Source organism: Helicoverpa armigera, chromosome 18 (genome assembly GCF_030705265.1).
Source record: "Helicoverpa armigera isolate CAAS_96S chromosome 18, ASM3070526v1, whole genome shotgun sequence".
NCBI classification, from domain to species: Eukaryota; Metazoa; Arthropoda; class Insecta; order Lepidoptera; family Noctuidae; genus Helicoverpa; species Helicoverpa armigera.
This window is the reverse complement of record NC_087137.1, coordinates 10,066,566-10,094,265: the sequence shown is the minus strand read 5'-3', so window position 1 is coordinate 10,094,265 and position 27,700 is coordinate 10,066,566. Positions and strand designations below refer to the sequence as shown.

At 37.2% G+C, this 27,700-nt stretch overlaps 1 protein-coding gene across 1 annotated transcript; it reads right to left on the bottom strand.

Annotated features, from left to right (window-relative positions):
* Positions 1 to 247: 247 nt before the first annotated feature.
* Positions 248 to 27,339, bottom strand: LOC110383311 (frizzled-10). The gene is made up of 2 exons (XM_049848266.2): positions 26,982 to 27,339; positions 248 to 1,773 (listed from the first exon to the last, which is right to left on the bottom strand). Exons 1-2 carry the CDS (start codon positions 27,156 to 27,158, stop codon positions 403 to 405), a joined length of 1,548 nt encoding a protein of 515 aa, XP_049704223.2. The 5' UTR covers positions 27,159 to 27,339; the 3' UTR covers positions 248 to 402.
* Positions 27,340 to 27,700: the final 361 nt, after the last annotated feature.

Genomic DNA, 27,700 nt, shown 5'->3' with positions numbered 1-27,700 from the left:
GTGAATCTAGGGGTTCAGACTGGCCTATTAAATTTCCAAATAGTAATTTAGCAGGGAAAACCGCACTGCTCTACTTGCCGTTCTTACATCGCTGCTTACTGAAGTTGATGACTTGTTCTCAACTACACGGTGAAATAATCTGAGCATATTATATTAATATGCAGAAGAGCTAGTCATTTAGATAAGGATTGCCTTTTACTAAAAGTTTCAGAATTATGCCATATTCAGGAAACATAATAAAACAAAGTTTTGATATAAAAAACAACAGTATATTATAATTAATAAAATTTATATTATTTACACATTTGTACAAAACTTATCGAGAGCGCCTTCACAGAAGGCATAATCAGGCACTTTACACACTATACGCATTAAATACAGTCTATTATCGTGAGGGTCGCGTCAGACGCGGGACACGTGCAGCGGGCGCTTGTAGTAGGGGTGATGCGTCCTCAGCAGCGGCGGCGCGCAGCACGCGGCCTTGCGCGGGCGCCACACCGCGCGCCGCCACACCGCGCCCGACTTGCGCGACCACGCCCACGCGCCCGCCGCCGCGCCGCCCGCCAGCGCCACGCACGCCGACACCCCGCTCGCGCCCGCGCCCGCCTCCACGCGCCCCGCGTCCAGCGCCACCAGCAGCGCCAGCCCGCTGCGGCTCTCGCGCAGCCGAGCTTCTAAAACTCGCGCGCCAGTACCCAACGCGGCCAGCACAAAGTATAGTAGACCAGCAGCCGCTGCGCGCGCCGCCAGTCTGCCCACTCTCTTCGCTCCACGCGAGTCTAAGGCGCGCCGCACCCGCATGATGCCAGGACAAGCCCCGATAGCTAGCGCCACGGATGTCACGAGCAGAGCACCTCTCGGTACCCCCACCAACGCCGCGGCTGCAGCATCAGATATTCCACACGTTCCCGTCAACTCGTCGGCTGTCACTCTTCTCAGTGCCAGGGCGGCTGCTGTCCATGCTCCCGCCCAGCCCCACGACACAGCGTGCAGGTACGCCGCAGCACGTTCCAACGCTTCAGTAGACCACTCACTGGCCGCAGTCAGGTACCACGCGACACACGCGTTAGCGAACCACGCGTCCGCAGCCAGCGTGAAGTAGTACGTCAGAGAGAAGAAGGCGACGCATGTCGGTGAGGCCAGGCCGTCCACGGCTAGCGTAGTCCCGGAGCAGGATACTATCTTGGCGCCCAACCAGCCTCGAGTGACGTGCGCTAATGCGACGATAGCGTGACAGGCTGCCATCCACACTACGGGTCGCTCCGGGTATCTGTAGCGCGACGGCTCCGCGCAGAATGTGAGCAGCGCAAATGACGTGGACAGCAAGGAGAACCAGGCTAGCGTGTTCATCCAAATCTCAGCTTTTCTCTTGTCTGACTGACTGTATCTGGCGTTTTGGCCACATGCGGGCCAGCACTCGCCCGTTGGTGCTCTGGTATGCGCTGGCGGACAGCCATGCTCCCTTATATCATGGTCGTGGAAGGGCCAACGGGACGCTGGAGGTGGCTCAGGTTCGGACTCGCTGGCATTGGGCGGCCGCATGCACAGCCGCCGGTCAGCTCGCAGCGGGAAGGCCGAGCAGTCGAGCACTATGGTCGGCAGCATCTGCTTCAGTTGGTCCTTGCAGTCGTCGACGACGGTCTCGCAGAGCGCTCTGCAGGCGCTCACCGAGCCCGACACCTCCTCGGAGCAGAGCGGAGCGAACGCTGAGCACAGCAGGAACCGCGCGTGGACTGAACACCCGCTCGACAGAATACCCGTGAATGCCACCATCTGAAACAATTAAAAAATACGAATTAGAAGTCATTCAATAAAAAATTCTTAGTAATCCTAAAGAAACAAAATGAACGTTGCTATAGAATGCAAGTTTAATAAAATGTAATTAGACGTCTGTCCATAAAATGTCTCGAGAGCTTGAGGTATAATTTTATTTAGTGGTAGTAAAACGTTCACAAAGGACTGTATTCCCAAGCCTGCAGGCACGGGTTGATGAGCAAAAAGGCAGCAAATGACAGGTTGGGAGACAATGGCAAGGTCGTTGGAGAGACTCGTTTTTGTTGGAACCAGAACGGATGTCACGCAATCAAATCAAAAGGCCGAAAACTGCTTTGGAAGGTTCGTTTGACGGCGAAGATTAGGTTGACTATAGAAATAACATCTATCAGATCTAACTCTCATTCACCGTAATGATAACACCGCATTTTTTATTCAAAGCAAAAATTATTTACATAAAATTAAATACGAGATGCACAGGTCAAATTAATTATGATTCAAGTAACATAATAGAGCGGCGTTTCTCCCTTAGGTACTAGCTAGTCTACTTAGCTAGGCAATCTATTGAATTCCACGTAGCGGATACAAAGTGAAACTACTTATATTTCTCTCAGGTCAAGTTTCATAGTTCCTGTTATATTAAGTACACAATGTAATATGGTAATGAGAGTATTTGTTGCCTATATCATTAAGGCTTAGTCCTCAATTTTAAAGCTCTTAATTATTAAGAGGTACCTTAATGGTTTCCGCATTTGTACATACATAAATGAATTTGGCTCTGACTTTGTAAAGTCCTAGTTGTATTTATAACTTTCACATTAATAAAATAGATTCTTGTAACAGCCATACTTTTTGTCTAAAAGCTTTTAATAATCAGACCTTTCTAAACAAAAATCAAGTTATCAAAAGTCTAAAACGAAAGCTCCCAAAATTCTCTCGGGGCCATCATTTCATTCGCTCGGCTGCGTCTCCAAAGACTTTTTCAATGGAGACCTGTCGCATTGTTGTAAGATAATTGCCTCGCTGGGTTGCCAGCGCAAAAAAAAACACCCATTTCACAAACAGCCGGCCTTGGAACGGATTACACGGGCCTCCGACACTAATTTTGTTTCGAAGATTTGAACCTTAGTTTTTTAGTTAAGTCGGCTCTGATTGTAGTTTAATGTGCTATGATGAGGTTAAATTATAAAGATTCGTACAGGAAGTCGGTGGTTTTTTGATGTGTTATTTTTAGGGGAATTGGCTTAATTTTGCCAAGATTAGGGGTTTAAATTGAGAATGTCCTTGTCGTCTGCGTTTTTGAGTAGTTATTAGATGATAATTAGCGTCACAGGTAGAAGATTTAATATTATACAATCTTTTGAAGTTACATTATTTTTTCACCATTGTATTTCAAATGATTCTGATAGTTTCATTGAAGTTTTATAGCTTAGAGATGTTAAAGAAACCTATTAAAAAGTTAACTCTTTTCCTAAAACCTTTTAGCTAAGACGGCAAAGTGCCTTTGTCATTACAGGCCGCTTACAATTGAATCGAGTGGCAATTTATATCGATTCCGGCTAACGATTAATGACTGCATCGATAATCGGAATTCCATCCTTTGGTATATTATGTGACGCCGACAGGTCTTAGTTTAATAAGATCCCGAGCTATTCTGATGATTATTTTCACCATTATTTCTTTAATAGCGTTTTTACTAAAATAATAAAGCTGAAAGGTTTGGTAAGACAGATTTACGAAGAAGGTAAAGAAAGGAAGAAGGTAGGTTTGGCTATATTTTAACAGGATGCCTGAGCAGTAGTCCCCACAGGACACACAAGAAACTGTAAAAATATTTAGAGCAAAAATTTAATTTCTTAACAGTGTTCTTGACAGAAAGAGGTCCATATTTCGAAATAAATTTTCATAGCCCATGAAAGCATAGAACTCAAATACAGTCTACCACAGCCCTGACAATTCAAAGCCTAACATATAAAACAAGATAAACCTGCCAATAATTGTGTACTCGATAAAGGCTGATTTACAACAAATGTGAAACTAATGTGCTGACAAAGGTCGCTCTTCACATAATCCCTGATACCGAGCTAACATGATACATGGCGCTTATTAATTTGTTCACACGTATGTTATCCTGGTAGCCTTGAACTAAATGTGTAATATTTACGTGAGCTATTTAGCTGAAATTAAAGTAAACAAAGAAATTCATGTAGGTATTAGGTACACTATTTTCCAGTTGTGGCGAGGAAAATGTCTATGAAAAAATTGTTTTACCAATTCAATTTCGAATAACGTTATAATCTTAAGTTTTCTGAAAGACATTCAAGTATGTAGTAAGGCCAAGAAAGACCTCGAAAAGCTATAAAAGGTACGAATTTCTTGAAACAGATTGTCAATAGAATGTTGCTTCTTTCAAAACATCGATCGGTCAATAGCTGCTACTGCACTTTTCGGTCGACTGCACACGAGGTTCTCTGACATTTATCCCAATAATCTCTGCAAACATGTGTATTTTCATAAGTACCAAAGTACGTACGTATCTATAAAATGTGTAAAAAAACATTTTTTGCTACACTTGAACTTTTTCCAACGAAATCCGTCACGGATTATTTTAAAGCACCAAACAGTATTCGTTACCTGCGCCTGCGCATATCCTATTAGAACGGTAGATTGCACTCAAAATGGAGTGTATTTTAGAGTTTTTTCTGTTCGGACAAACGTACGCTTTAAGCTAACAATTGTGAGCAAACATACTTGTTTGCGTTCGGAAAAGGTTTAAGTCGGCACCACTTAAGATATTTTAGTTAAGGCCATGTTGACCTAACGTTTCTATATTTTATTATTCCGACGTTTTACTCTTGTCACGGATAGTCGGACATTCTGAGATTGCTTTACAACTTTTCGAACCGTAAATAGACCGGACACTATTTACTTCATAAATATGTACATAAGTAAGACTTATTTTAAAACCATAAAGTACTGGTTTAACCGCAAAAACTTTAATTACAATTTTAAATATGAAATTGTTGGATTAATTCAGTTTTTGCGTCGCATTTTTGTCGGCTATTTAAATAAAACTGGTCCATTTCTGATTGCAAATTAAAAGCGCAACCTTTATATTGCAAATGCGTGCTCATTATCTCAGTATGATCATTAAGCTGCATAAATTATTAACTTTATTATCGTGCGTATGCGCCTGAGATGGGTAAAGGAAAAAAACTGGAAGGATTTATGGAATAATCTGAAGTGAACGTCTCCTTAACAAACATTTGCCCACATAAGTGGAGTTGGATGTTTTTGGATCACATACAACGGTTTCCATTGATATAAATACCAAGATTATTATAACAACACCACGCATTCTAATCTCAACCTTACCAGCCAACAATAAGGTTGAATTTCCCGTGTTTTTTTTTACTAGGATTGTTTACTTTAGCTGATCCATTGAGTTATTTAGTTCTCGGAGTCGTATTATTTATTTGCTTGGGTAAACATTCGATAGTGGCGGCGGATTGATTGATGACGTCATGAAACGTGTACTTAGTGGGTCTCACAATGGACGAAGCATTTAGCCGTTTTAGTTAAGAGTTTTGTAACAATGAAAGTTTGTTTTCGTACGAGTAGTTATTTTGAAAGCTAGAGTCGTTTTAGGGAGCAAGATTTTGATCATACAAAACACTTTTGATCTCCTATAAAAAACACCAAAAAGCGAAGAAAAGATAAGTACATAAACAGACCAAAAAAACAGAGCATTTATTTTTGCTCCATCGTAAATGTCTCTCAGAGAATTAAAAATACATTTCAAGCCATACAATTACATATTTTAAACGTGAATTTTGTCCACGACCAACAAAGGACAGGGCTCGACAAAAAATTAATTACCGACATGCTCCGAAAATAGCCGAGTGCGCTTGCGCATGCTTTGATGTTTTCACGGGACAGTTGAGCAGAGAGCGAGTTTGATGGCCCGTGCCAGAACTTAGTTCAAAATGTAATACAGTTGCAGGAAGACTGAGTTTCAGGAATTTTCGACTAGTTTTGTCTTTTGAGATTATGTTAACATCCTGGGAGCTTATTTGTTACTAGGTTCAGAAGTGGGTAAGGGTGGGTGGGTAAGGGAATAGGTAAGTACTTAATTTTTATCTGTTTAATGTCTTAAAACAATTAATTTGAGACATTTAAATTGTAATAAATAACCTGTTCTTTATGCATTAAAAAATGTTAAAGAATCCGTAATTCATAGATACCCATGTATCTATGAATTACGGATTCTTTAACATTTTAAATAAATAAATAAATAACATTAAAGGATTTTTGCCGCATCTCTTAGAAACCAAGATTAACATACACACTTATTACTCTAAACTTTAAATTGAGTGCAAATATAATAAACATACCAAATAAACTATCACACCAACTTCTTCAAAGGCTAACATTAATATATCAGAATAAACACATTTTTCCTCGTATTTCCCGCTATTAATATAATCTAGGACTATTTGTTCGTACACAGCTATGCGATAGATCAAAGCGGCGCGCGCGCAGCCGTGCCTTCGCAGCGATCAAAGAGACGGTGGACACGGTGATCCATTTACTGTATGCAGGTTACGTATAGATAGGTCGGTTTACGTATACTTTGCTGTAGTATCAATATCAAATCACGTTGGTTTCCTAGAAGCATTTGATTAGGTGCATTTTTTTTTTTAATAAGCCAAGGAAGGTGACTAGATACATAATACATTGTGTATCATCGGACACCGATTTGCAGGTGCTACATGATAGGTATACAATTCTGTTTTGAGTAACAATTTTAAAACTAACGCTTATTGTTCTCGCTAAGTACAGTTACCGGCACGGATGTCGGGCTCTCGGCGGAAGAGTGGGGATCGCTTTGCGCACCCGTACGCATAAGGCAATAAGGCAGTAAATCGCTTGTGCGCAGGTGAAGGTCAGGGCCCGACATCCGTGCCGGTAACTGTATAAATTGTTTAGATTTCATTGATTCGATGACAGATGTCAACTTGACGCTAATTGTCAACAGAATTTCAAATTGATAAGTGGAACTCAGAGCGCTGGGAATTTCAACATTATCGGCTTGAAAGTATTCTTTACGTAAATTGTTTACATTTAAATATCCTGTTTAGGCAACACAACGATGATATAATACCGGCTGATAACGCAGTATCTTTGACAATGATTTGACAGCTGTCAAACGGACGATTAGGACGCGTTCTCGTGATTACGAAATTAGATAACAATTGATTGTTACCAATTATGTAAAAAACAAAAAATATGGTATTTCTAACAGTGTCATTGTTTGAACTTTTCTTTGCAACAAAAACAAAAGAAAGGTGGAGCGTGGATTGTTGAGACCTACCTGAAAAGTTCCTGCGTTCTTTTTAAAAAACCTTAAAATTACTCAGGATTTTTAACTACCTAACAAAATTGTGTAGTTTTCGTTAACCAAAGATTGATTTACTATAATGTTTAACATATTCTGTCATTCACTATTCTGCCTTAAATACGATAAAACTACCAAAAACAACACAAACAATATTGATAACACTAGTTTACATGACTTTTGTTCATGAAATGGAATACATACGGTTACATTACTTTGGGTATCTACATCTCGGAAAAAATATTTAAAAAAATCCAGCACGTCAGGTTTTTGAAATATTTATTAAGAAGATTTTTACAAAAAACACATCTAAATAAACGATAGACAGTTAAAAATGGGTAATTTTTGCTCTTTTTTATAAATATTTTCATCTGTATCTCTCACAACAGACCAACAATAGTCCCCTAGCATGTTTTCGTCCCAAAAACCTTGATAATTTTGCTCAAATAATTTTAAATCTTGGTGAAATCGCTCACCGTGTTCATCACTCACACTACCAAGACTTTCTGGAAAAAAATCTAAGTGGGAATGCAAAAATGAATTTTTAGTGACATATTTACACCCATACGCTTATAATTATGCAATAAATTTTCAACGATCTCTTTGTAATTATCACTTTTTTTATTGCCTAAAAAATTTTTAACGACACTTTTGAAAGAGTTCTAGGCTGCTTTTTCTACATCGGTTAAAAGGCCCTCGAATTTTGTATCGTCCAATATTCTCCTGATTTGAGGACCCACAAATATCTTCTTCTTATCTTCCTTTAATTTAGCCGCAGAAAGATTCGTAAATACAGAGCCGAGATATTGAAATGCAGGCTTGGACTTATCCAAAGCTTTGGTAAAATTTTTCATCATTGGTTTACCAAATTTCAGTGATCTATTTTTACCTGAATACCAGGAGCTGAGGACCAATCTGCAATTAGTGCAAATCACATGAGGAACCCAATTTTTATCTTGATTTGACACCGGAAATCCAAAATATTGTAAATAGGCTTCTTGCAATGGTTTCGTTAAAGGGAAACCACGATTTAACTGAACAATTTTCCCACAAACATAACAAAATCGATCTGGATGTAGTTTACACACTCTAGATGTCATTTTTATATAAAAATGAGACTTTTGATTCACACAGTTGTTAACAAAACAGAACGATAAACGCATTTAAACAATTGCGGGTAGATAAAAAAAAGTCATCGATATCTCCGAATTGTGACGTGCTACGAAAAATAAAAAAATATTTTTTTAGTAACCGTCCATAGCCTACTTAAATAATATAGGTTTCATTTCATGAACAAAAAAAAAATATTTTTTTGTAAACTAGTGTAATAGTTATCACACAGTCGAACACATCCATTCACCACCCAGTAGGTACGTACATATAGTTATCAGCCCCACAATTGTAAGGGCCCATGTAAAATGATGGAGTGCACGCTACCGACACAGGGTGCTCCAAAACAGTTGTTTATCTATTTATAAAGGGTGATGTTCTGCTGCTATTTATCACTTCATTAGCTTTGCCGGCCCTTTGATCTAGCTGTGCGTGGATAACCTACGTAGGGTTGTCAAGTAAACGTAGTAGAATGAAATATTATTTTTAGAAGATGTAACTTATTATACCTATTTTAAGTGAATAGTGATGGCGATTTTATGGGTTTTCAAGTATATGCTGAAGTCATGTAGAACGACAATTAATTTTATGGTTAAATCAGGGTTATAATAATTAGTAAAGATAATAACAAAGTATGATAGTTGGCTTCTCTTCTAATTTTACCAATTTCAATCATTTCTTTCTGTCCAGTTCAAGTCTGTTACTTGTCGAAATTGGGTTTTATAGACACATAGTATCATAATTTTTCGAAATATTTAAAAAAAAATACAGTTTTGAGTGTCACCCCTACGAGTTAAACATCAAAGCGTTTACCGACGCGTAAACACGCGGCGCAGAGTGAGGCGGCGTCATAAAAACAACGCTACAACTACGTTTATTTTGATTGCGCGAGCGCACCGCGAATACTGCGCCTTTTGTAATCAATCGCTTTATACACAATGTACCTATGGTTTGGTGGGATATGATAATACATTGTAGTTCTTAGTAAATGATTGAATTTAAGTTTTAAATACCTTGTTTTTATGGAGATTATTTGGGCTCTACTGAAAATTATATCTATGCTATTGACAGGTTTTAGGTAACGGGTACTGTAAGTTAGTGTAGTAAATAAAAAGTAGCGGGAAATATAGTGATTTTCATTTATTTATGTGGACTCTTAATAGACGATTTTTTAAATAGTTTTCAACAGTTTTCTGTCATCTTAGGAAGGGCTACTCTACCACTTGTGGGACTGCGAAAAACTATCTCAGCCTTCTTCTTTCCTAAGGTATGCATAGTCTTCCCCGTAGCCTATACGCCCATTACCGTTCTTGCATACATTAACTTCATGTATATGGACAAACCACCAATCCCACTAGTTCAGTTACCCGGATTCTTCCAAACTCAGCTTATGCCCCTAATTGGTTTATTTAATTCACTTTTAATTGATTTCTTTAGTACAGTATATCAGTTTTTCTAGACCGGTAGCTTGAGTATATAGATAGTTAATTAATCAGTATTTATGTGGCAATTAAAACTTTTTCTTAGTTCAATTAGTAAAAAAATACGCCAATTAATGATGATTCCACGCCGATTTGAGATAGTAACGGATTGGTTTATTGATTAGTTTCCCACGAGGTGTTGTGACTGTGTTGATGACTATCAAAACCGGGTATGTGTACGTAATTGCTAAATTACAATTCTTTAAATCGTAGCTTCCTAGGTGATTAAACCTGCAGCTCACTCGATAAGAAGAAGATTTAAATCGTTCGTAAGAATTATTTCTTTTATTAAAGAGTCCTTATAGATTTTAGTATAATTTCATTTAAAGTACTTTCGACTTAATGTATCACCAGTCTCTATGTGTAATATTACTTGCTTCCGGGTCTGACAAAACCAACTACCTATATGATCATAAAACATTCTCAGGACAGCTATCTTCCTCCATACATCAAAACATACTAAACAGAACGGAAAACTACAAGCTTTACCCACCGTGCAACACCACAATCTCCGCTGTTACAAACTTACAACTATGTTATTCTATGATCCCGGTGTTCCACTTTCCACAGCTGAGTTACTTCATGCCCGCTTCCGGCTCCGCTGATGTATTCGAAGCAGACGCCATAAAGCCATGGGATTGAATCATGTGAAAGCGCCCACTGTACCCCATCATGGATTAATTGGCGGTTTACGGCTGTGTCGTGTGATAGGTGCGCCAGAAGGCTAAGTTTTGCTTGCTTTTTTTTTCACTGTTTGTTACCGGGTTTTGATTTTCAATAGAAGCATTTGCTCTTTAGAAGGACATAATGCATATATAATGTGACCAGTATAGTTTCGTATACTCCCTTGGTTTAGGTACTTAAAAAAGTAAACAATCTTAAAATGACTTTTTACACAAATACATATTCGAAAAATAAACTACTGCATAAAACAAGGATTGAGTTGATTAATTGGCAATCATTTTAGTCGCATATTATTTTTAAGTGCGTTTTTACATACAGAGTTATATCAGGATTGTTTACTTTAAGTGCCTACTAAAGTACAGAAAAGTATGTGTAGGTAATTAATAAATTTAAAGAGAGGTAAATATTGAATTTGAATTACATAATTTACAAAATACAACACGTTTTACGTTTCAACCTTCACCAGTTACTAGTAAAAACGATAAGACGTAACAAAATGTAAAATTTGTTTATACACAGGTCATGATTCTAAGAATGGGCGTAAGATAATTACTTACGTTACGAATTATTGATTATTAAATCAGTTTTATCGTTTAATTGTACTTGTGATGGGAATTAAAAACCGTAGATTAGAGAAAGATGGTTATCAAAAAGCGATAAGTTGCAATTACATATTTTTTAATGTAAAACTGGCAATTACCCTCGATTTCATTCAGAGGGGACACGTTTGTATTTGTAATCTTAAATCTCAGTGTTTAATCGTTCATAATTCATGATATTAAATAAGGAGAGCGTTATTTTAAATTGTTCAAGACAATATTATATCCTGTCAATTCAGTTAACATACTGAATATAAGTGATTCATATCATATAAGCATAGTACTTGCACGCGCATCTTTTCTTACTGTTTTGGATATCCTTCCCTTTCCCTCCTACCCCGCTACAATATATCAGAAAGAAAAGGAAGAACCGCCGCGCCATTCAAATTTCGAATCATTTCAACACCGCTAGATTTATATTTTTTCCAAAACAAATAAAGAGTAAAACCTAAAATTAAAGTCAAATGTTATTATTTTAAATGGGCCGTTGCAGGCTCATATGAAACGTCACACTAGTGGCAAGGTTTCTAATTTAAAATACATAGTATCCAATATATTTTTTCGTGCACAATGTAAAGTGGATTTTCTGCGCTAGATTCTATATCGTACAGCCGACCAAAGGAGGCGTGCGCTCGCGCCGATTTACGAGCGACGTGCGTTCTTTTTATTGTTTCGCTTTTCAACTAATCAAGCCAAGAAGTTGATAAACTATTGTTTTCGGTTAATCAGTGTTTTGTCTCTGATATATGTAGAGGTCAATGCCTCGAGAGATAATTTCGAAATACATGATTTATTACTACTTTTTGAGTACTTAGAAAATTACTAGGACAGATTTGTTTTTGAAAGTTAGTGACTTTGTTTCTTTATTTGATTTTTCTTTATCATAGAAACAAAACTAGAAAATTTAGAAACCTACTTGATAATGGTGAACCTATTTCTATAATCTATGACAATGTTTTTCTAGACTAGTTCGTAGATAGACTACAATAACAAAAGTATTTTGTAAACACAGTTTTAATAAAGATTGGCTCTTGTTAGTTTTCATGCTTACTTTTTCACCTCTCAAAATCTTCTCAATGTTTGTATGAACATTAAACATACATAGCAGCTCTTCATAGGTGGATCGAAAGCTCTATAATATTCCTCAGTACCTAACTCTTGGATGGAAGGGACAGCAATTCAAACACTATAGATATACACACCTACAAGTACACATACATTAAGTGTAGCCCGCAATTAGCAAGCCCAAGCTACCTCACTCCTAACGACCATGTTTTATATAAAAGATAACATCGACAGATAGTGTCACATAACAGAAAATGTCTTACAATCTGAGAGGCGACAGTCGCTCCACCTGGTGGACTCAGTAAGTAACATTAGTGGAATGCCGACAGATAGATCTAGTAAGTTTAAACTCTGTGGTAAGTGACACCCGGGTTTAGACTATAGAGTGGTAGATAGGCGTTTTATTGGTGGTTATAATAATAGGTGTAAATGGTGATGCTGTCTCAGGTTGTTTTATATGATATGTAATGAGAGATGAATGAAAGATTTAAAGAAATGGAGAAGTGTTTTTGTAATTCACTGATAAAACATTGCGGAATCTACATGACTTTGAGAACTATCGTAATAATTGGCATAACTCCAACGCCTATGTAACTAAATTGATAATAATAAAAGTCAAAGTCTTTTTCTAACAACGACGCAGTTCCAAGGAGTTCCATAGTATTTCAATACCAGTATTCCTACTCGTGTTTTCAAAAACCCAAGCGCAGCGCACCGGCCGGTGTTCCCCACTGAAGCGAAGCTAATTCATAATAATCGTACACCGGTCGTGACTATCTCTGATGGTATCCATTAACCATGCTCCAACACACCTTACAACAACCTTAACCCAACGACATAAAGCTCAAATTCCCTTAACACAGCTCATGATAAAACTGCTGACTATCACATCCATTTGCAGTTGGTATGGACCTTATTATTCAAGTATTAAAGGTGGAAATGGGTTGTCGTAAGTGTAGTTTTGTGTCAAGATGGTCAGATTCGTCGTGGCAGCTTCTCCTGAGAAGACAATCGTACCGTGATTGCGGCTGCTCTCTGATGCGTGTTAATTCATGAAGATATTAAGGGAATACTGTGTGGTGTGATGACCCCGTCGCCGTGGTGGTTGTGTTTTAGACTTTTATATGACATTAGAATGTTATTAGATCTAGCTGCAAGCTGTAGGTACTAGCGAACCAGTTAATCTTATTGGAGGATGTGGACAAAGGTACTCTTTTCATACTTTCTGGAAAGCTGATGAAATATTTATATTGTTATTAGGATGTTGTTACTAAACTTGATATCTTTGTACAATAAAAAGATAGGTAAGGTAACGGGCAAACTTTGATTTAGGGAAGATAGAAATGGTCGTCAACTTTAAGCGGACAGTCAAGTTTACAATCCAGTAACTTGTTGATTGTCAATATATTTACCATTTTTATACCCTCCCCTTGCTCTTTCTACTTGTAGATTATATACCTACACCTCTTTATGTTATGTTCCTCTTTATTTGTGGTTGATGAGAATAGTGTCATAAACCACCACAGCGAGTTCAATACACCTCAATAACCACACACTAAAACGACAGAAGATATGGATCGAGATATAATCGATACATAATAATCGATTATTTCCTACTCGATATAATTGTTCAATCAAGCCGCATTTAGTTTTTACGGCGATTTGATTTGAAGCCGTACGTTGTGTCGATTCGCCGAAGGAAACTGGTTCTCGGAGAACCTATCTTAGTAGAGTAGCTATCTTTTGATATACACAAGTTAACTATAGCTTAGGTTTCTAAGTTTACATTATTTGATATTTAGTGTTTTTACATTATTTGCTATGTATGTCTTAGCCTGAATACTTTTACTTTTATTTGAGGTCGGCATAGCAAGCCTTCTTCTTCCATACTCCTCTATGTAATGTCATTTTACGAGTAAAATTCTTTCCAGCCACGTCTTTCAGTCTACAACCAAATAATAATAAAACAAGCGACTATCGCCAAATATGTATTTCCATGCCTATTTCTACAAATCCAAAGCTTACACAATTTCCCTCCAAGCACAAAGTTTTCACGTCTAAAACTATTTACTTACTATGACATTTCAAAGGCGCCGCTCCCCACACGATATTTGCTCCATTTGAACTAAGTAAATACTATAAGTACTGTGTACAAACGGAATTTGTCAACTTTCAAACAAGCGCGGATCCAGCCCTCAAAAAAGGTTGTGGTCACAGCTACTAGAAAATCGGCTAAGTACCAGTCGGAGCATGAACATGCTCATTAACAATCATGCAACTCGTTTATGAACTTTTGAATTAAACTATTTTCTTTTTTCTGAGCATCAGGACTTTGGCATTAGGAAAGATAATAAACTTAGGAGGAAGTCGGACCCGATTTAAAAAATATACCGGGAGCAATCATTGCTAAAGCACCCTTATGTATGGAAAGATTGTGAGTAGTATTTGTTTTGCGCGAGCGTAGCAAGCCGGAAAATTAGATTTTGTTGTAGGTACCAAGTTATAAAACCAAAAGACGCAGAATATAAGCGTATAAAGTTGCGCGAGCGAAGCGAGCGCAAAATTTTTGAGTTCTGTGCCACAAATTACCTAAAGAAATTATAAAAAAACTAGCTTTTGCCCGCGACTTCGTTCGCGTGGAATAGTGACTTGCGGCAGATTTATGGTTTGACCAATAGATGGCGGTATATGTCCGGAATAAATTTTATTTTTATTTTTGTATTTCTTTGTAATAAAAGCTATCCTATGTCCTTACTCAAGTTCCAGACTATGTCTGTACCAAATTTCACACAAATCAGTCCATTAGTTTAGGCGTGAAGAAAAGACAGACAGACAGAGTTACTTTCACATTTATAATATTAGTTAGGATAACTGTGTAATTAAGAAGCTGTGAGCGTAGCGAGCGCAAAATTTTGGAATCTTGGAACACGAAATCACCCAAACAAGTAAAAAAAGCAACTTCTGAGGGAAAAAACCGCGAGCGTAGCGAGCGCGAATTTTTTTTGAGTTTTGGAACAAAACAGTACCAAAACAACTAAAAAATTTAAAATAGTGCCTATTGTAAATAATAATAATTGTATGGTAATAGACAGCTGTGTTGCTGGGAAGTTTGTTCTTCACCGCTTCTTCTTAACCAGAAAGTGCTGAAAGAGGGCGTTATGGGGGTGCTATCCTCTTCTACTTTTAAATTTTAACATAAACGAACGTTTTCAACATTGGACTCAAATCACCGCAAAGTGAAGAAGACGCGAATTTTTTGAGTTTTGGGACACAAAAGTACTTCAAAAACTAAAGCTGTTAGAAAAAAAATATGGTGACCTCGAATTAGTAAACAGCAGTCATAAAATTAAATGCAACAAAAAAAGTCTTATTTTGTTCCCTTGTGTTATGATCAGCCTATCGATTTCAAAAGACCGTAAGTGTGAGGTCACAAGTCTAATAAGGTTGTGGGCATGCCCATCGTGCCCACAACGGTGGATCCGCCCTTGCTTTCAAACCACAATTTACCTACGTTGTGCTAAAATATTTTAAAAGCGGCAATAGATACGTGTATGACTGTAGTGTGCTTGTGTGTGTGCACTTAGCATGTCTAACCGTAGCGAGAGTTAGTTTGTCAACACCCCATTTGTGTAGGATTGTCTATTGAGAAAAAATATTAAGTACCTAAGCCTATCCAACCTTAAAGAAATTCATGATAAATGATAAGTCATCGTCAATCATCCGCCCAATTTTATTTGGGTTCTAGAATTTTTGCTTCTCCCGTACTGTCTTTATCTTCCGTCGACTCATAATTTACATTCTTTTTAAATGCTTTTTAGCAATATAAAAATTAAAAGCCCCATCTTCTACAGTCATCCTCGTTCTTACCCGAAACCTTTTTATGAAGTTTACAAGCTTGCGTACATGGATGACTTACTTATTTCTGCAAAAAAATGAGACAACCCTAAATTCTTGTCTAGATTCAAGAGCTCGTAGATTTCACGACAAAACCATTACACGACATATATTTCACAAGTTTTTATTACATTTCTGTGACAGATCACAGATTATATTGTCGGCTACAACGATACAAAGTGACAGTTTAAACTTTTAAAGTTTTTTTTTAAAGCCAGAAGTCACGTACGATGCGCAGTTTTTTTTTTATAAAGTACCTAGGTTTAAAATAATGTTTAGGTATCGTGTTGAAATCTTAAGTATGAATATATGTAAATGCGAAGATTATGTGGTGTGAATTACGGTTTTTATAGCTCAATTCTATGTAAAACTGTGTCTTCGCGATAAACAAGTAAGATTATGTTTTTTCTGAATTTTTCATTGTGCTAGCTTGAATGTTTGACGTCTTTATTATTATTGAAGATATTTTCGGTAGGTTTCACAAGATGTTCGAAGAATAAGTGTTTCCTTGATTGGATCACCAGCTATGAAATATTTTGTTTAATCTGAAATATTTAAGAATGGGAAAAATATATTAGATCCTTGACGCCTACAACTTGTAGAAAGAAGATTTATTATGACTTTGATTGCCAAACTACTGACCTTACTCTCGTATGTCAAACAAGAACGTTTGCCCTCATCTCGTAATATTTATTGACCCTGTCATTTGATCAACAACATATATCTACTAATGTGTTGGGTGGCTTTACACACACATCATAATATTTACTCAGAACGTCATTCAGATACCAATCAAGTCCGAATTTAACGAAGATTACTTAGAGCTACATTTTTCGGGAACATTTTTAAAAAGACACGACATTGCAAAACCCCCCTTTGCACTAGGCAAGAATCGAACCTAAGTCCTGACTTAACCTAAGTCACTATGTTTTTAACCCTATATTTTCACATGCGCATTATAAATAAATGTAAGAACATCGACTGCGCTTTGTAAACGCTAGGCCGTTACACACCTCGTAAACGCGCCTCAGTACTTGCCGAACCGTTGCCAATGCTAGGAAGTAAACAGTACCGAATTATACATGAAGTGAGAGAAAAACTAAAAAGTTAACTTTAAACATTGACATATATTCTAGCGATAGACAAGAACATCCATACAAATAATTTACCCGCTTATGTCGTCTATTGACATCTCGTTGACGTATTGTGACATGTAGTCATCGTCATTGATGTTAATTGCTGAAGTGTCGCTCGTATTTTGCCTACATTTTTCATTACTCAAAAAGTTTATATCTAAGTGAATTCAAAATCATGTAATATATCAAAAAGTTTATTTATATCTAATTGAATGCAAAATCATGTAATATATTAAAACCAGGAACTTATTTTTAGAGATTTTAATTACGATGTTTTTTTTCTTAAGAGGGCGATTTGCGAAAATTTGTGATGCCCTATCACAAATTTTCGCGAATTTAATTATTTTTTCTTGAAAGTAAGAACATAACATGACAAAGTGAAGTCTGTCTTCATTGATATTTTACCTACTGCCAGTTTTATGGCACATCTGTTTCTGCACGATTTTCTTAATCCATAATTTAAGATGGCGGGCGGGAACAAATTAATGCATATTTGTAAAATTGAATTATAAATGAAAAGTATGATATACAAGCGTTGTAATAGCATGAACAGCGTGTAATTTTACTAACTTGACTCTCGAATAGTTTATATGTGTAAGTTTATACCTTGATATGTATTTTCTATTTTATAATTGTCGTTTCATAGACATCCATCTGACGCAGGTGTCAAAATCGCTCTGATTTGCCATTTTGGGCACTGCATAGTCTGCAGTGCAGTTCAGTGTGGTAAGCTTTTTGTTCGGAACGTTCTATCTAGTACGTAGTACATATATATCGATGACTTTAAAGGAGTCCCCTGTAGTTCCCGTCAAAATATGTGGTTCCAAAGTTAACCATTTGCCTCTCATACTCTCTCTAATTGTCAACATTGGCAGTAATTACTCTTATTTGCGTTTTTATTGAGGATTTCTGTCGAGAAATGATGGGGTAAGCTTGGATAGACGCCATGCTTTTTATGTTATGGCTGGCATCAATAGTTATCAAAGCTAATGGATATCAGAACTGTAAGTAACAATTTGCACCGGGACCCGCACCTAGGGGCTCCATATACAGACCCTGAAGGTAAAACGATTTTTTTACTTTCCTATTTCAATTTTTTAGGCCTATATTTTGCGTTTCGCTTGCTCAATCCGGCTCTGCAAGAGACGAATGTAAGCTTTCCGCCATGACATCTCCGCGTCTATAATAGTCTATGGCGGACGTAGACAAACTCTTTTGATGAATTGCATAGTGTTAGGGATCGATGTTAATGGTTGTGGAGATAAATCTTTGCAGCTAGATAGATATAGTTAAAGCATTTAAAGGTTTCTTTAAATATGTGTATTTTGTTTTAATCTGGCTTAATATTCAGTAGAGAAAACCACTACTATAGTTTTTTAGGAGAATGACACTCATTTTTAGACTCTGAAAAGCCTCCCTCGCTTCAAAATTACTCTGGGGTCTGACCAAATTCTGACAAATCTGACCTTTAATTACAAGTTTTTACTACACAATAAAAGATAGGTACTTAATGAACATAATCAGCACTTAAGTTGTACATGTCTCGGCATTTTATACCAGCTTTTTATGGCCCCATGGAGATAATTAGCGTATCTATACGAGTAAGGCTCGCCATGCATGATCCGATTGTTTGGTGCGATTAAACGCATCACAGGAAAAGTCATTAAATTGGACCAACGCTTTCAAGTCGCAAAAGTAAGGGTAACTTTAGTATCCATCTAATTTACTAAGGTTTAATTTATGTAATTCCCTTTTGATTTAGATTAAGATATTTTTCTATGTTCACATTTTCTGCATTTGAAGCTACATTTGAAGTATTGATGTGAGCCATAACATAAAAACATAACTACTATCTAAGCTTTCCCCATCCGTTTTCCGACAGAAATCCTCAATAAAAACGCAAGTGAGCATAATTACGCTTATTCTCACATCCAAGTGTCGGATGACTGTAATTAGTCGCAAACAGCGACTAATCGACAGCTGTACTAAACAGTTTACTAAACAGCTATCGGATAAAAGTCGTATAGTGAATGGTACGCCGGATGGCGCCAGCAGTTATCATTTGATAACGTTAATTAGGCCAGACAGTACAAAGCTCCAGAGATATAAAACTTCTTAAATTCTTGCCTCTTTTGAGCAAGTTTAATGTACTGTGTAATTGTTTTTGTGTTTGGGAAACTTATCGTTGGGTGTATTTAATTAGTTTATTATAATAAAATTCTTGAGGGCTCCTGTCTGTATGTTTAATTTAGCTAGAGTGTGCTTCTGTGGCTTTTTAATTTAATGGAGGGACTGAAAATGATAGGAATATTTTCGTATCTGAAAATACGAATGAAAAATGGTACCAATGACACATTACCATCAATATTTACCGAACATTTGCGCAAAAATACCGCACAGTTACATTACGACCTCAAATAAAATCGTCTATGTCAACACATGCGCACAGACATCCTTTATTTGTTTTCAAACAACGTCTGGGAAAGCTTGCCAAATTCCTTCGCCAATAATACTTGCAAACGTACGAAAAAATGTGTAAGTAATAAAAAAAGTTTTATTTTTCCAAGATGGCAGCTAGCTGTCATATATTTGACAGTTATACGCTTTACTTCATCTGACGGACGTCGTGATGGCCGATTAATTAGAGTAATAAGGAAATGGAACACAATAAAATATAGGCGATTCGGCTTACCGCGTCTATTGTTATCAAAACATAATTTATAGCCCACCAGCTGTTGATAAAAACAGGGTAAATTGTAGCTACCTATTTATTCCACAAGACGGAAGATTTTAATAAAAAGAGGCCATTAAGCAGGTAAGCCATTAACAAATCGGTAACGTCTTTATTAAAAAAGATTTTTGCATAATCGCGCAGTTCTTATGCAGAAACATTAAAGCTTAAGAGTAAAAAACTTGAAATATTCACAGATATTTTCAATCGTCATAATAAAAAATCTCACGATCTTATAAATACGTGCAGTGAGATATTAATCTGTATTTGTGGCGTTTTGCCGCCATCACGGGCGGCCATTACGGGCGGTCTAATGACTTTCTATTGCTTTCCACTCATTATTTCATAGCTAGCGGTCAATGGCATATCGCATTCAGACGCCACAGACAATTTATTGTTTAGGAAACTTACTTCTATTATTGCTGGATAGAATTTTATAATAGGGTAGTTTCCAGGGTCGAAATAATGAAATAATATTTAGTCCGCTTTTTAGATAATCAAAAAATATTGGATACGTATTTTTTCTTTTTTTAATTAAACATAAAATGACAAAGATAATACGCTTCAAAAATTAGGAGTGGGGGCCTTTGACGTCACAGTCTGCTGAAAATTGTAGCAACTTGTGACGTCACACTCAACTTTAACACGCTATATCTTAACAAGTTCTGATCCAATTTAAAAAAGAAAAAATACGTATCGCTTAATTTTGGACAATCTACAAGACGGACTAATTATTATTTTTTAGGAAACTACCCTATTGTAATCCTATCAGTTCTGAGAAGTTGTTTTATATCTCTACTTTTACGTTCAATTTAACTCTAATTCTATTGATCACTTTTTAACCTTTAATGAACGTCCATACAGAATGGTTAACTAATGAGTTCTCTATCATTCGACTTATATCACTAAAGATAGGGCTTGTAATGTTAATTCCCGACACTGTCCTCCATTAATTGACAACTAAAGCGAATAAATTAAAGTTCGCGAACGTGTCGCCGCATTTCTAGTGTTCGTTGTATTTAATTTATTTTTAAACACATGTAAAAGTCGGATGCCGCCAAACAAAAAGGTTTAAGCCATTCAACTGGTATGGCAGTAAACGTATGCGTCTTTGCTGGAAGTGTAATTGACAAGAGAACGAGCCGGCGTTGTCGTGAGCAGAGATAAACAGTTTTTAATGGTTATTTATGCGCGCGCGCCGGTCCCGACGACCATCCTCTAAAAGGCACGGGTTGAATTAAATACTCGCCAATGCCGACCTTTTTAACTGTTTTAATCGATTACATTGTAAGCCGAGTACACTGACCCGTGTTTAGTGATCCGATTCGTTTACGTCGACAATAGCAGGTATCGATACATCGAATCGATTAACTTTAAGCATTAATATATTTTCATTTTAATGTCTGGAATTTGAATACGTAGGCGAACTGATGCTAAATTATGATTTAGAATGTCACTATGGAAGATAATCATCAAATTGATAGTCGAATTAAAAGCACCGCATAATAATATTAGCATAATCGCAATTTATTGATTTTAAAAGAGTCAATATCGTTTTAAAAGTCTATAAAAAAGATAAACGAGAACAATACACTTAACATTTAAATGCCAATTAAAACAGTAGCTATAATAAGGAATCAGAGACAATTTTTTGTTACCGTCGAAGACAAGTTTTTGCTACCGTTTATTATTTCTTTATATTTTAATCAATAAATTATTTCTAAGATTTTGAATGTAAATTAATATTAGCAATTCCTAAAACCTACTTAAACATAAGTATCTATCTGTTGTAACCACATTATATTTAGATTCGCTATCTCATCACGAAATGCTTGATAATAATGAATTAAAAATATGAATAGTGACAAGTTTACACAACCAATTCATGAAATTATCGAGCTTTTCATGACGATGCCAACCTACAATATGGCTACGACATTTCACTTAGTACATTATCAAAATACTGTTAACAGTACGAATATTATATCTGATAACAATCGGAGCCATCTCAGATAAAATTTATCAATCACAGTCGACAGTATCTGTAGATCATTAACTAAACGTTACAAAGATACCGAGATGCTATTGAGTATGAATATACAACGTATTGATGCGTTTAGTTAGCGTGTGGGCGTTTCAATTAATGTGGATAATTGTGTGGCAATTATTGTCGTTTAAAATGCGTAAAATGATGTGATTAATACTTTTGCGGAAAAGTTAATTGTAGTTACAAGACATGAAATTATTTGATCGTTTACTAATACTTCAATGAATTACATGAATCGATTGTAATAATCTTTAGCTGTCATGTCGACCACACACAGACAGACTATCAAGAGGTATGGACATGAATATCAAGCAATAAATGATTAGATAATACTTCATTAAGTACATGATTAATATATGTATACAAACTTTATGAACACTTACCTACACCTCTTTCCACTACGTTTTCTCGCATTAACATAAAAGTAAGAATAATAAGATTTAAATAAGAATACGTTTTGAAATTACATACCAATGCTTTGATTGTTTGTATGTACTCTTTGCAGCAATTTCTCTCGCATTAACATAAAATATCAAAACAGCAGACCGTTATACATTATCTAATTCCTACTCAAAGTATCCATATAATCCGTGGCAATATAATAATGAGTGGAGCCGGGTCGTGTCGAATAGCTCTCGGAATCTATCTAATTGGGCAACATTCCTCTATCCCTCCCCTTCCCCATCCCGTCCCTTCGGACGATGAGGATGACTGTGCCTCTTCTGGGATCGAACCCCCATCAATTCTTTGAAGTTTCGCACACATGGTGACCGGTAGTGACGTCATTCATAGACAAAGAATTTTATTTTGGTATTGGCTTCTAGAGGTAGAAAAAACATACAAACGTTCGAATTGATGAGAACCTCCTTTTTAAAGGTATGTTGGGGAAACATTTCGTTATCAAAGTTTAAGTTAAACTTAAGTGCTAAACTCTTTTATTTTTACAAACCAAAAAAACTGTAACCCTCATCAATTAACAAAGATAACACAACAAAAAAGAGATTAACAATTAAATCGAAGACATCGATATAGCATCGAGTAGGTACAGAGAATCGAATCGGCCGCATCTCGATCGCATCGGGTCGACGCACCGAGCGATGCAATAAAACCAAACGAATGCGCTCGCGCACCGTGCGGTAATCGCGCGCCTCTGATCTCGCCGCCAGCCCCCGCGCCCGCCCCGCGGCGCACTTAACTACGACTTTATTACAAGTAATTTGTGATTGTTAACGGTGTAATTAAACCACAATTAAAACCGTCCAATTGTCGGTACTTTGGTGTGTCGGTACATGAGAAACCGCCGCCCTTTGATTGGAATTTGGTTTGCGTGACGAATTTGCCAGTTATAGAGATTGCTTCAACTATTTTGATGCTAGACGATCTTGTATTAGAGAATGTGAACAAGTTTCTCTTTCCTCTATAATATTTCTATTAATATGTTGGGTTTCAAACGAACTCTTTACGTAGCCTGTAGCGGGCTTTCAAAATAAATGCACCAACTAAACAAATGACATAATTATTCAGAAAACCAGTCGAACAATTACCTAACAGCAGTGTTTAACACTTTTTATTTCCATTGAAAACGCAGCAGCCATCCATCATAAATTGTAAGTTTTTGCATCACACTTAGAGTGTACCTAATTATAGTTGTGTTCTACGGCATAGACTCCAAGGCTGAGAATGGCCGCTGCCGAAGCCGGCCCGCGGCGCTGGCGCACTTAAAACGGCAAAAACGAACCGGAGAACTCACAAATTGCCGCCCCTAATTACCTCAGGTAGGCGGCCGCACAAAGTGATGCCTTTTTACTATAAAAAGTGCTAAGTTATTCAAAAACAGGTCCGACGCAGCAATAAATATGATTCCGAGCTCCATCAGATATATATAAATTAAGATTGAACCGCGCTCACTAAATAACATTACCGACATAAAGTCTATCGAGTTTTTGCGAGAATTAATTAACTATAACTCACTAATGCTTTGTTGAAAGACGTTTATGTGACAGATATAGCAATAGATAGAAATAAAACATGAATTGTAGCATTGACATACAAGTACTACAGCTAAAATATAATAACGAAACAGATAAGATATTTAAAACAGTTCCCAAAGAAGCGTTGGTTAAAAATAACGAGCTTAACAATAACGAAAGAGGATTTAACAGCATCAAAAACTTTCTTTCATCCGTGAGACACCGGGCCTTTTATGATGGTACATTATACTCGCATACCTGCGCTAATGATAGGGTGCCGGTTCAAAGAATATACCGGGGGACTTCTCAATAACACCTCTACATCTGTACCTGAAGCCGACCGATAGCTCGTAACAACACCAGCCATTTTAAACACAACACAGGCGCCGAAATTTAGGGAAATAGGTTATCAACGCAACTCATTTATCGTACTGTTAAACAGTTTATTGTTTTATTATGAATGAGATATTATTGCGTTTGTAGCATTGTGCGATAAAAGAAAGGTTTATGAATATGTTTCAAAGGAAAATGAAGATTTTTGTTTTTTAAAAGATTGTACTGGAGTAACCTTGCCGGAATTGCGTTCAAAGACTTGCGGCTAAAATTAACAATGTTTATCAAACTGTTTTACGTTTTTAGACGAATTTGCGTTAACCTCAACCTGCTTCTTAATTAGGGGGATTAATGGCAACTGTACATCATAAACTCTACATGTTACGCTCGTATTTACAGTCGAGCGGTTTGTTAGTTTAACTCACTCGTTAATAGCCAGAGGTTAAGGTGTGGGTGCCTGAAAATTGCCTCATTACCACCTTCCACAGCTAAAAGCCGGTCTTTGTTGGCCTTGGACGACTGTTTGCACGGGATTTAGAATATGTTACCACAAAAAATGTAAAGGAAATTGTATTTGTCGACATGAACTCGAAATTGTTTGCGGAACCCATTTGGATGAGCATGTTTTATCTGCCCATCGAAATGATTTAGATATTCCAACAAATGGTGTTGTAAAATTATGTTGGCAAGATAGTACGCGTAACAAATCATTGGTCCAGAAATGTGACTTTAATTGCCCAATCTAAAGGTGAACGGCCGGCGCCGGACCGGCATCAGATGAGCTCCCTCGTGAATGGGCCGGCCCACTTCAACCAGTCCAAGATTCTAGTCGCGATATAGATGAAGTTATGTTATAGTCACCGAATTCTGGAAAGACGTTACAGTTTTAATGTGGAACAAGTTCGTCATTGTGGAACTAAAGAACAACGAGACTGAGATCGTTTTGTCAAAGATAAACAACCACGTGGGAGGGAGATTCTGAGCAAGATTGTGAACGCGGCAAGAGGAATTTAAGAGAAAATGGAATAAGAAACTAAAAAACGTGACCATCTCAAAATGATGAAACGAAAACAGCGAACTGAAGTAATTGGAACAGAACAGAACTATTTTAAAGTCTTAAGAATTTTTAATTAAGATAATGGGCGAGCGGCTCCTAAATATTGCTCGGCTGATAACGACTTGGATCGCGGCCGACGTGATTATTCATACGAGACGATCGACTTTGAATCGGAGATAATCGGAGCCAATTATAATTCTAATAGAGCACTTAATTACCGTACAATTTAAAAGCGGCGACTTGAAAGCAGACACAGATATAAATACTTCCAACGTATGAATAGAGCGGTCAGGAGTGCGAGTAGTTTGAATGATGATGACACCACATCAGCAATCGTCTTACACTATCGGCTTAGCAAATTTCATATATAACTAAAAGATATCAGATATATTGGGTTTAAAAGCGATGCCGCCGATAAGGTGGCATTAACCGATACACATCGGCACTTAAGGCAAAGATAGCAGCCATTCGATAAGGGATATAAATAAAAATAAATTGTTGCTCTTGCGTTATGCCGTTGTAAAGATATCAACTATCAGCGATAGTACGCATGAAAGTGCCGGTAGTGTGTTTATTGATTTAATGCGGCCATACTAACCGCATTAATCCTGGGTAATTTGTAATATCGCGAATACAACTTGAAAGCGGGATTATTGATGGATGTAGTGCACTCTCAAATCGTAATGTAGGCTCAGTAATATTTTTCTGTGGTCGCAGAACTTTTTGCGATGCCCATTTGCGGAGTATGAACAGGTGTGGTGTGGTCGCGGCGGACGGAGCCGGTTTGCGCGACTAGCTCGCCGGCGATATAAGATCGAGCCTTTGATGTGCCGCGTGATAAGAGGCCGCTATTTGCTGCCCCTTATCGCTCACGTCTGTCGTTCGACGCCCACACTTTATTATTTATCGCGTAAACAATGCCGAAGACTTTATATGGGACAAGAATTAGATTATCAAAGGCCATTTATAATTTTACAACTTGAGATTTTTGTGCGATGTCATAATTCCAAAAGAGGAAACAATTGAGGTAGCCGCCTGCGATGGTAATGCGATAAGACTGGTTTAAAAATGGTAAACAACTGCTAAACAGAATTTCAAATGAGAATCTAAAGAGGCTTTGAATAAAAAAGTTAAAGTATCGTGTGAAACAAGAGTGAAAATGGCGAATTTGGAAGACACCCTTCAAACGGTAGACAATGTTATGGTGAAAGTCAACAATGCAACCCTCGGGAGCATAGCACATTACATGTCCTATATCAGTTTGACAAACCATAAAAGTTATTCTGCTATCCATCGTAAATCAACAGATAACAATGGGGTGGCCCCAACATATGATACCGGGCACCATAAAACTTGAAACACGGCCCAACCCTCTACTTTGTATGACAAGAACGTTAATTCTTTCAACCTATGTTTCTTTCGCGCTCGTAATTATCTTTTTGTTCCATTGGCAATTGTAAAACTTAATGATTTCAAAGAAGAGTTCGCAGGAAATTGCGTTACGATTATTGCCTCTTTAACTTTATGTTTATCATTAAAGTTTAAAACGGCCGCCGCTATTTCATATTTATTACATTTTACTTCAGAAAATGTATTGGAGTGCTCTTTATATCTTACAATTACACTCTAATTACTTTCATTACTATTCTTGATACGATTTCTAACTTGCAATTAAGATGTTGTTAGTGAAAAGTATCTCTTACCGCTTCCTCAGCCTCCTTCTGGTCCTTGTGCCCCATCAGGTTGGGCATGGCAGTCCAATTGTATCCCAAATCCTGACATAGTGGCAGCTTGATCCTCTCGCACTTGCCACCTTCCACCTCTTCCTGGTCAGCAGACACCAGCCACACAAGTAGAAGAAAACAAAAAATCCGAGCCATAGTATATAAATTCACAAATAATAAAAGCACTAGTATATCATGTCATATTCAATCAACTCAGTCACAAAATCACTGTTGGTAAACACTGATCAATCGTAAACATATTTTATTTTGTTAAAAAATAAGCGCGCGTCCTCTCCCGTCTGTAGCTTAGCGCAGACTGATTCAAATTTCGAACGCGGCGCGGCGTTTCAATTCAAAGGCAAAGGAACGAAACCGGTCGGCCGGTGCGTTCAGAAACATGCATATGTTCCGATAAAAGGTCTGAACGCATGAACAGGGCATTAAGATGAAAAGAAAAAAACGAAAAGGGCCTAATTCGTGTACGGCTCACTGCAATCAGTGGGAGTAATTTTAACCGTCTCTGTCTTCATATCGGGAGAGAATGGGATGGATGGAACAATGAAGAACGTATAAAATTAAGTGTATCTGCCCATGAGGTTGGATTTTATTTTACGAAATTGCTGCAATAAAAGTGTTGGTAATTGAGAGGTTCTAAAATTTTATTACGAAGCTTCGACGTTTCTACGTTGTAGGTACAT

Excerpts from the sequence above, each read along its gene's own strand:
- LOC110383311 (XM_049848266.2), bottom strand. The coding sequence starts at position 27,158 with ATGGCTCGGATTTTTTGTTTTCTTCTACTTGTGTGGCTGGTGTCTGCT. Across the intron at positions 1,774-26,981 it reads AGAAGGAGGCTGAGGAAGCG|ATGGTGGCATTCACGGGTAT; the intron begins GTAAGAGATACT and ends TAATTGTTTCAG.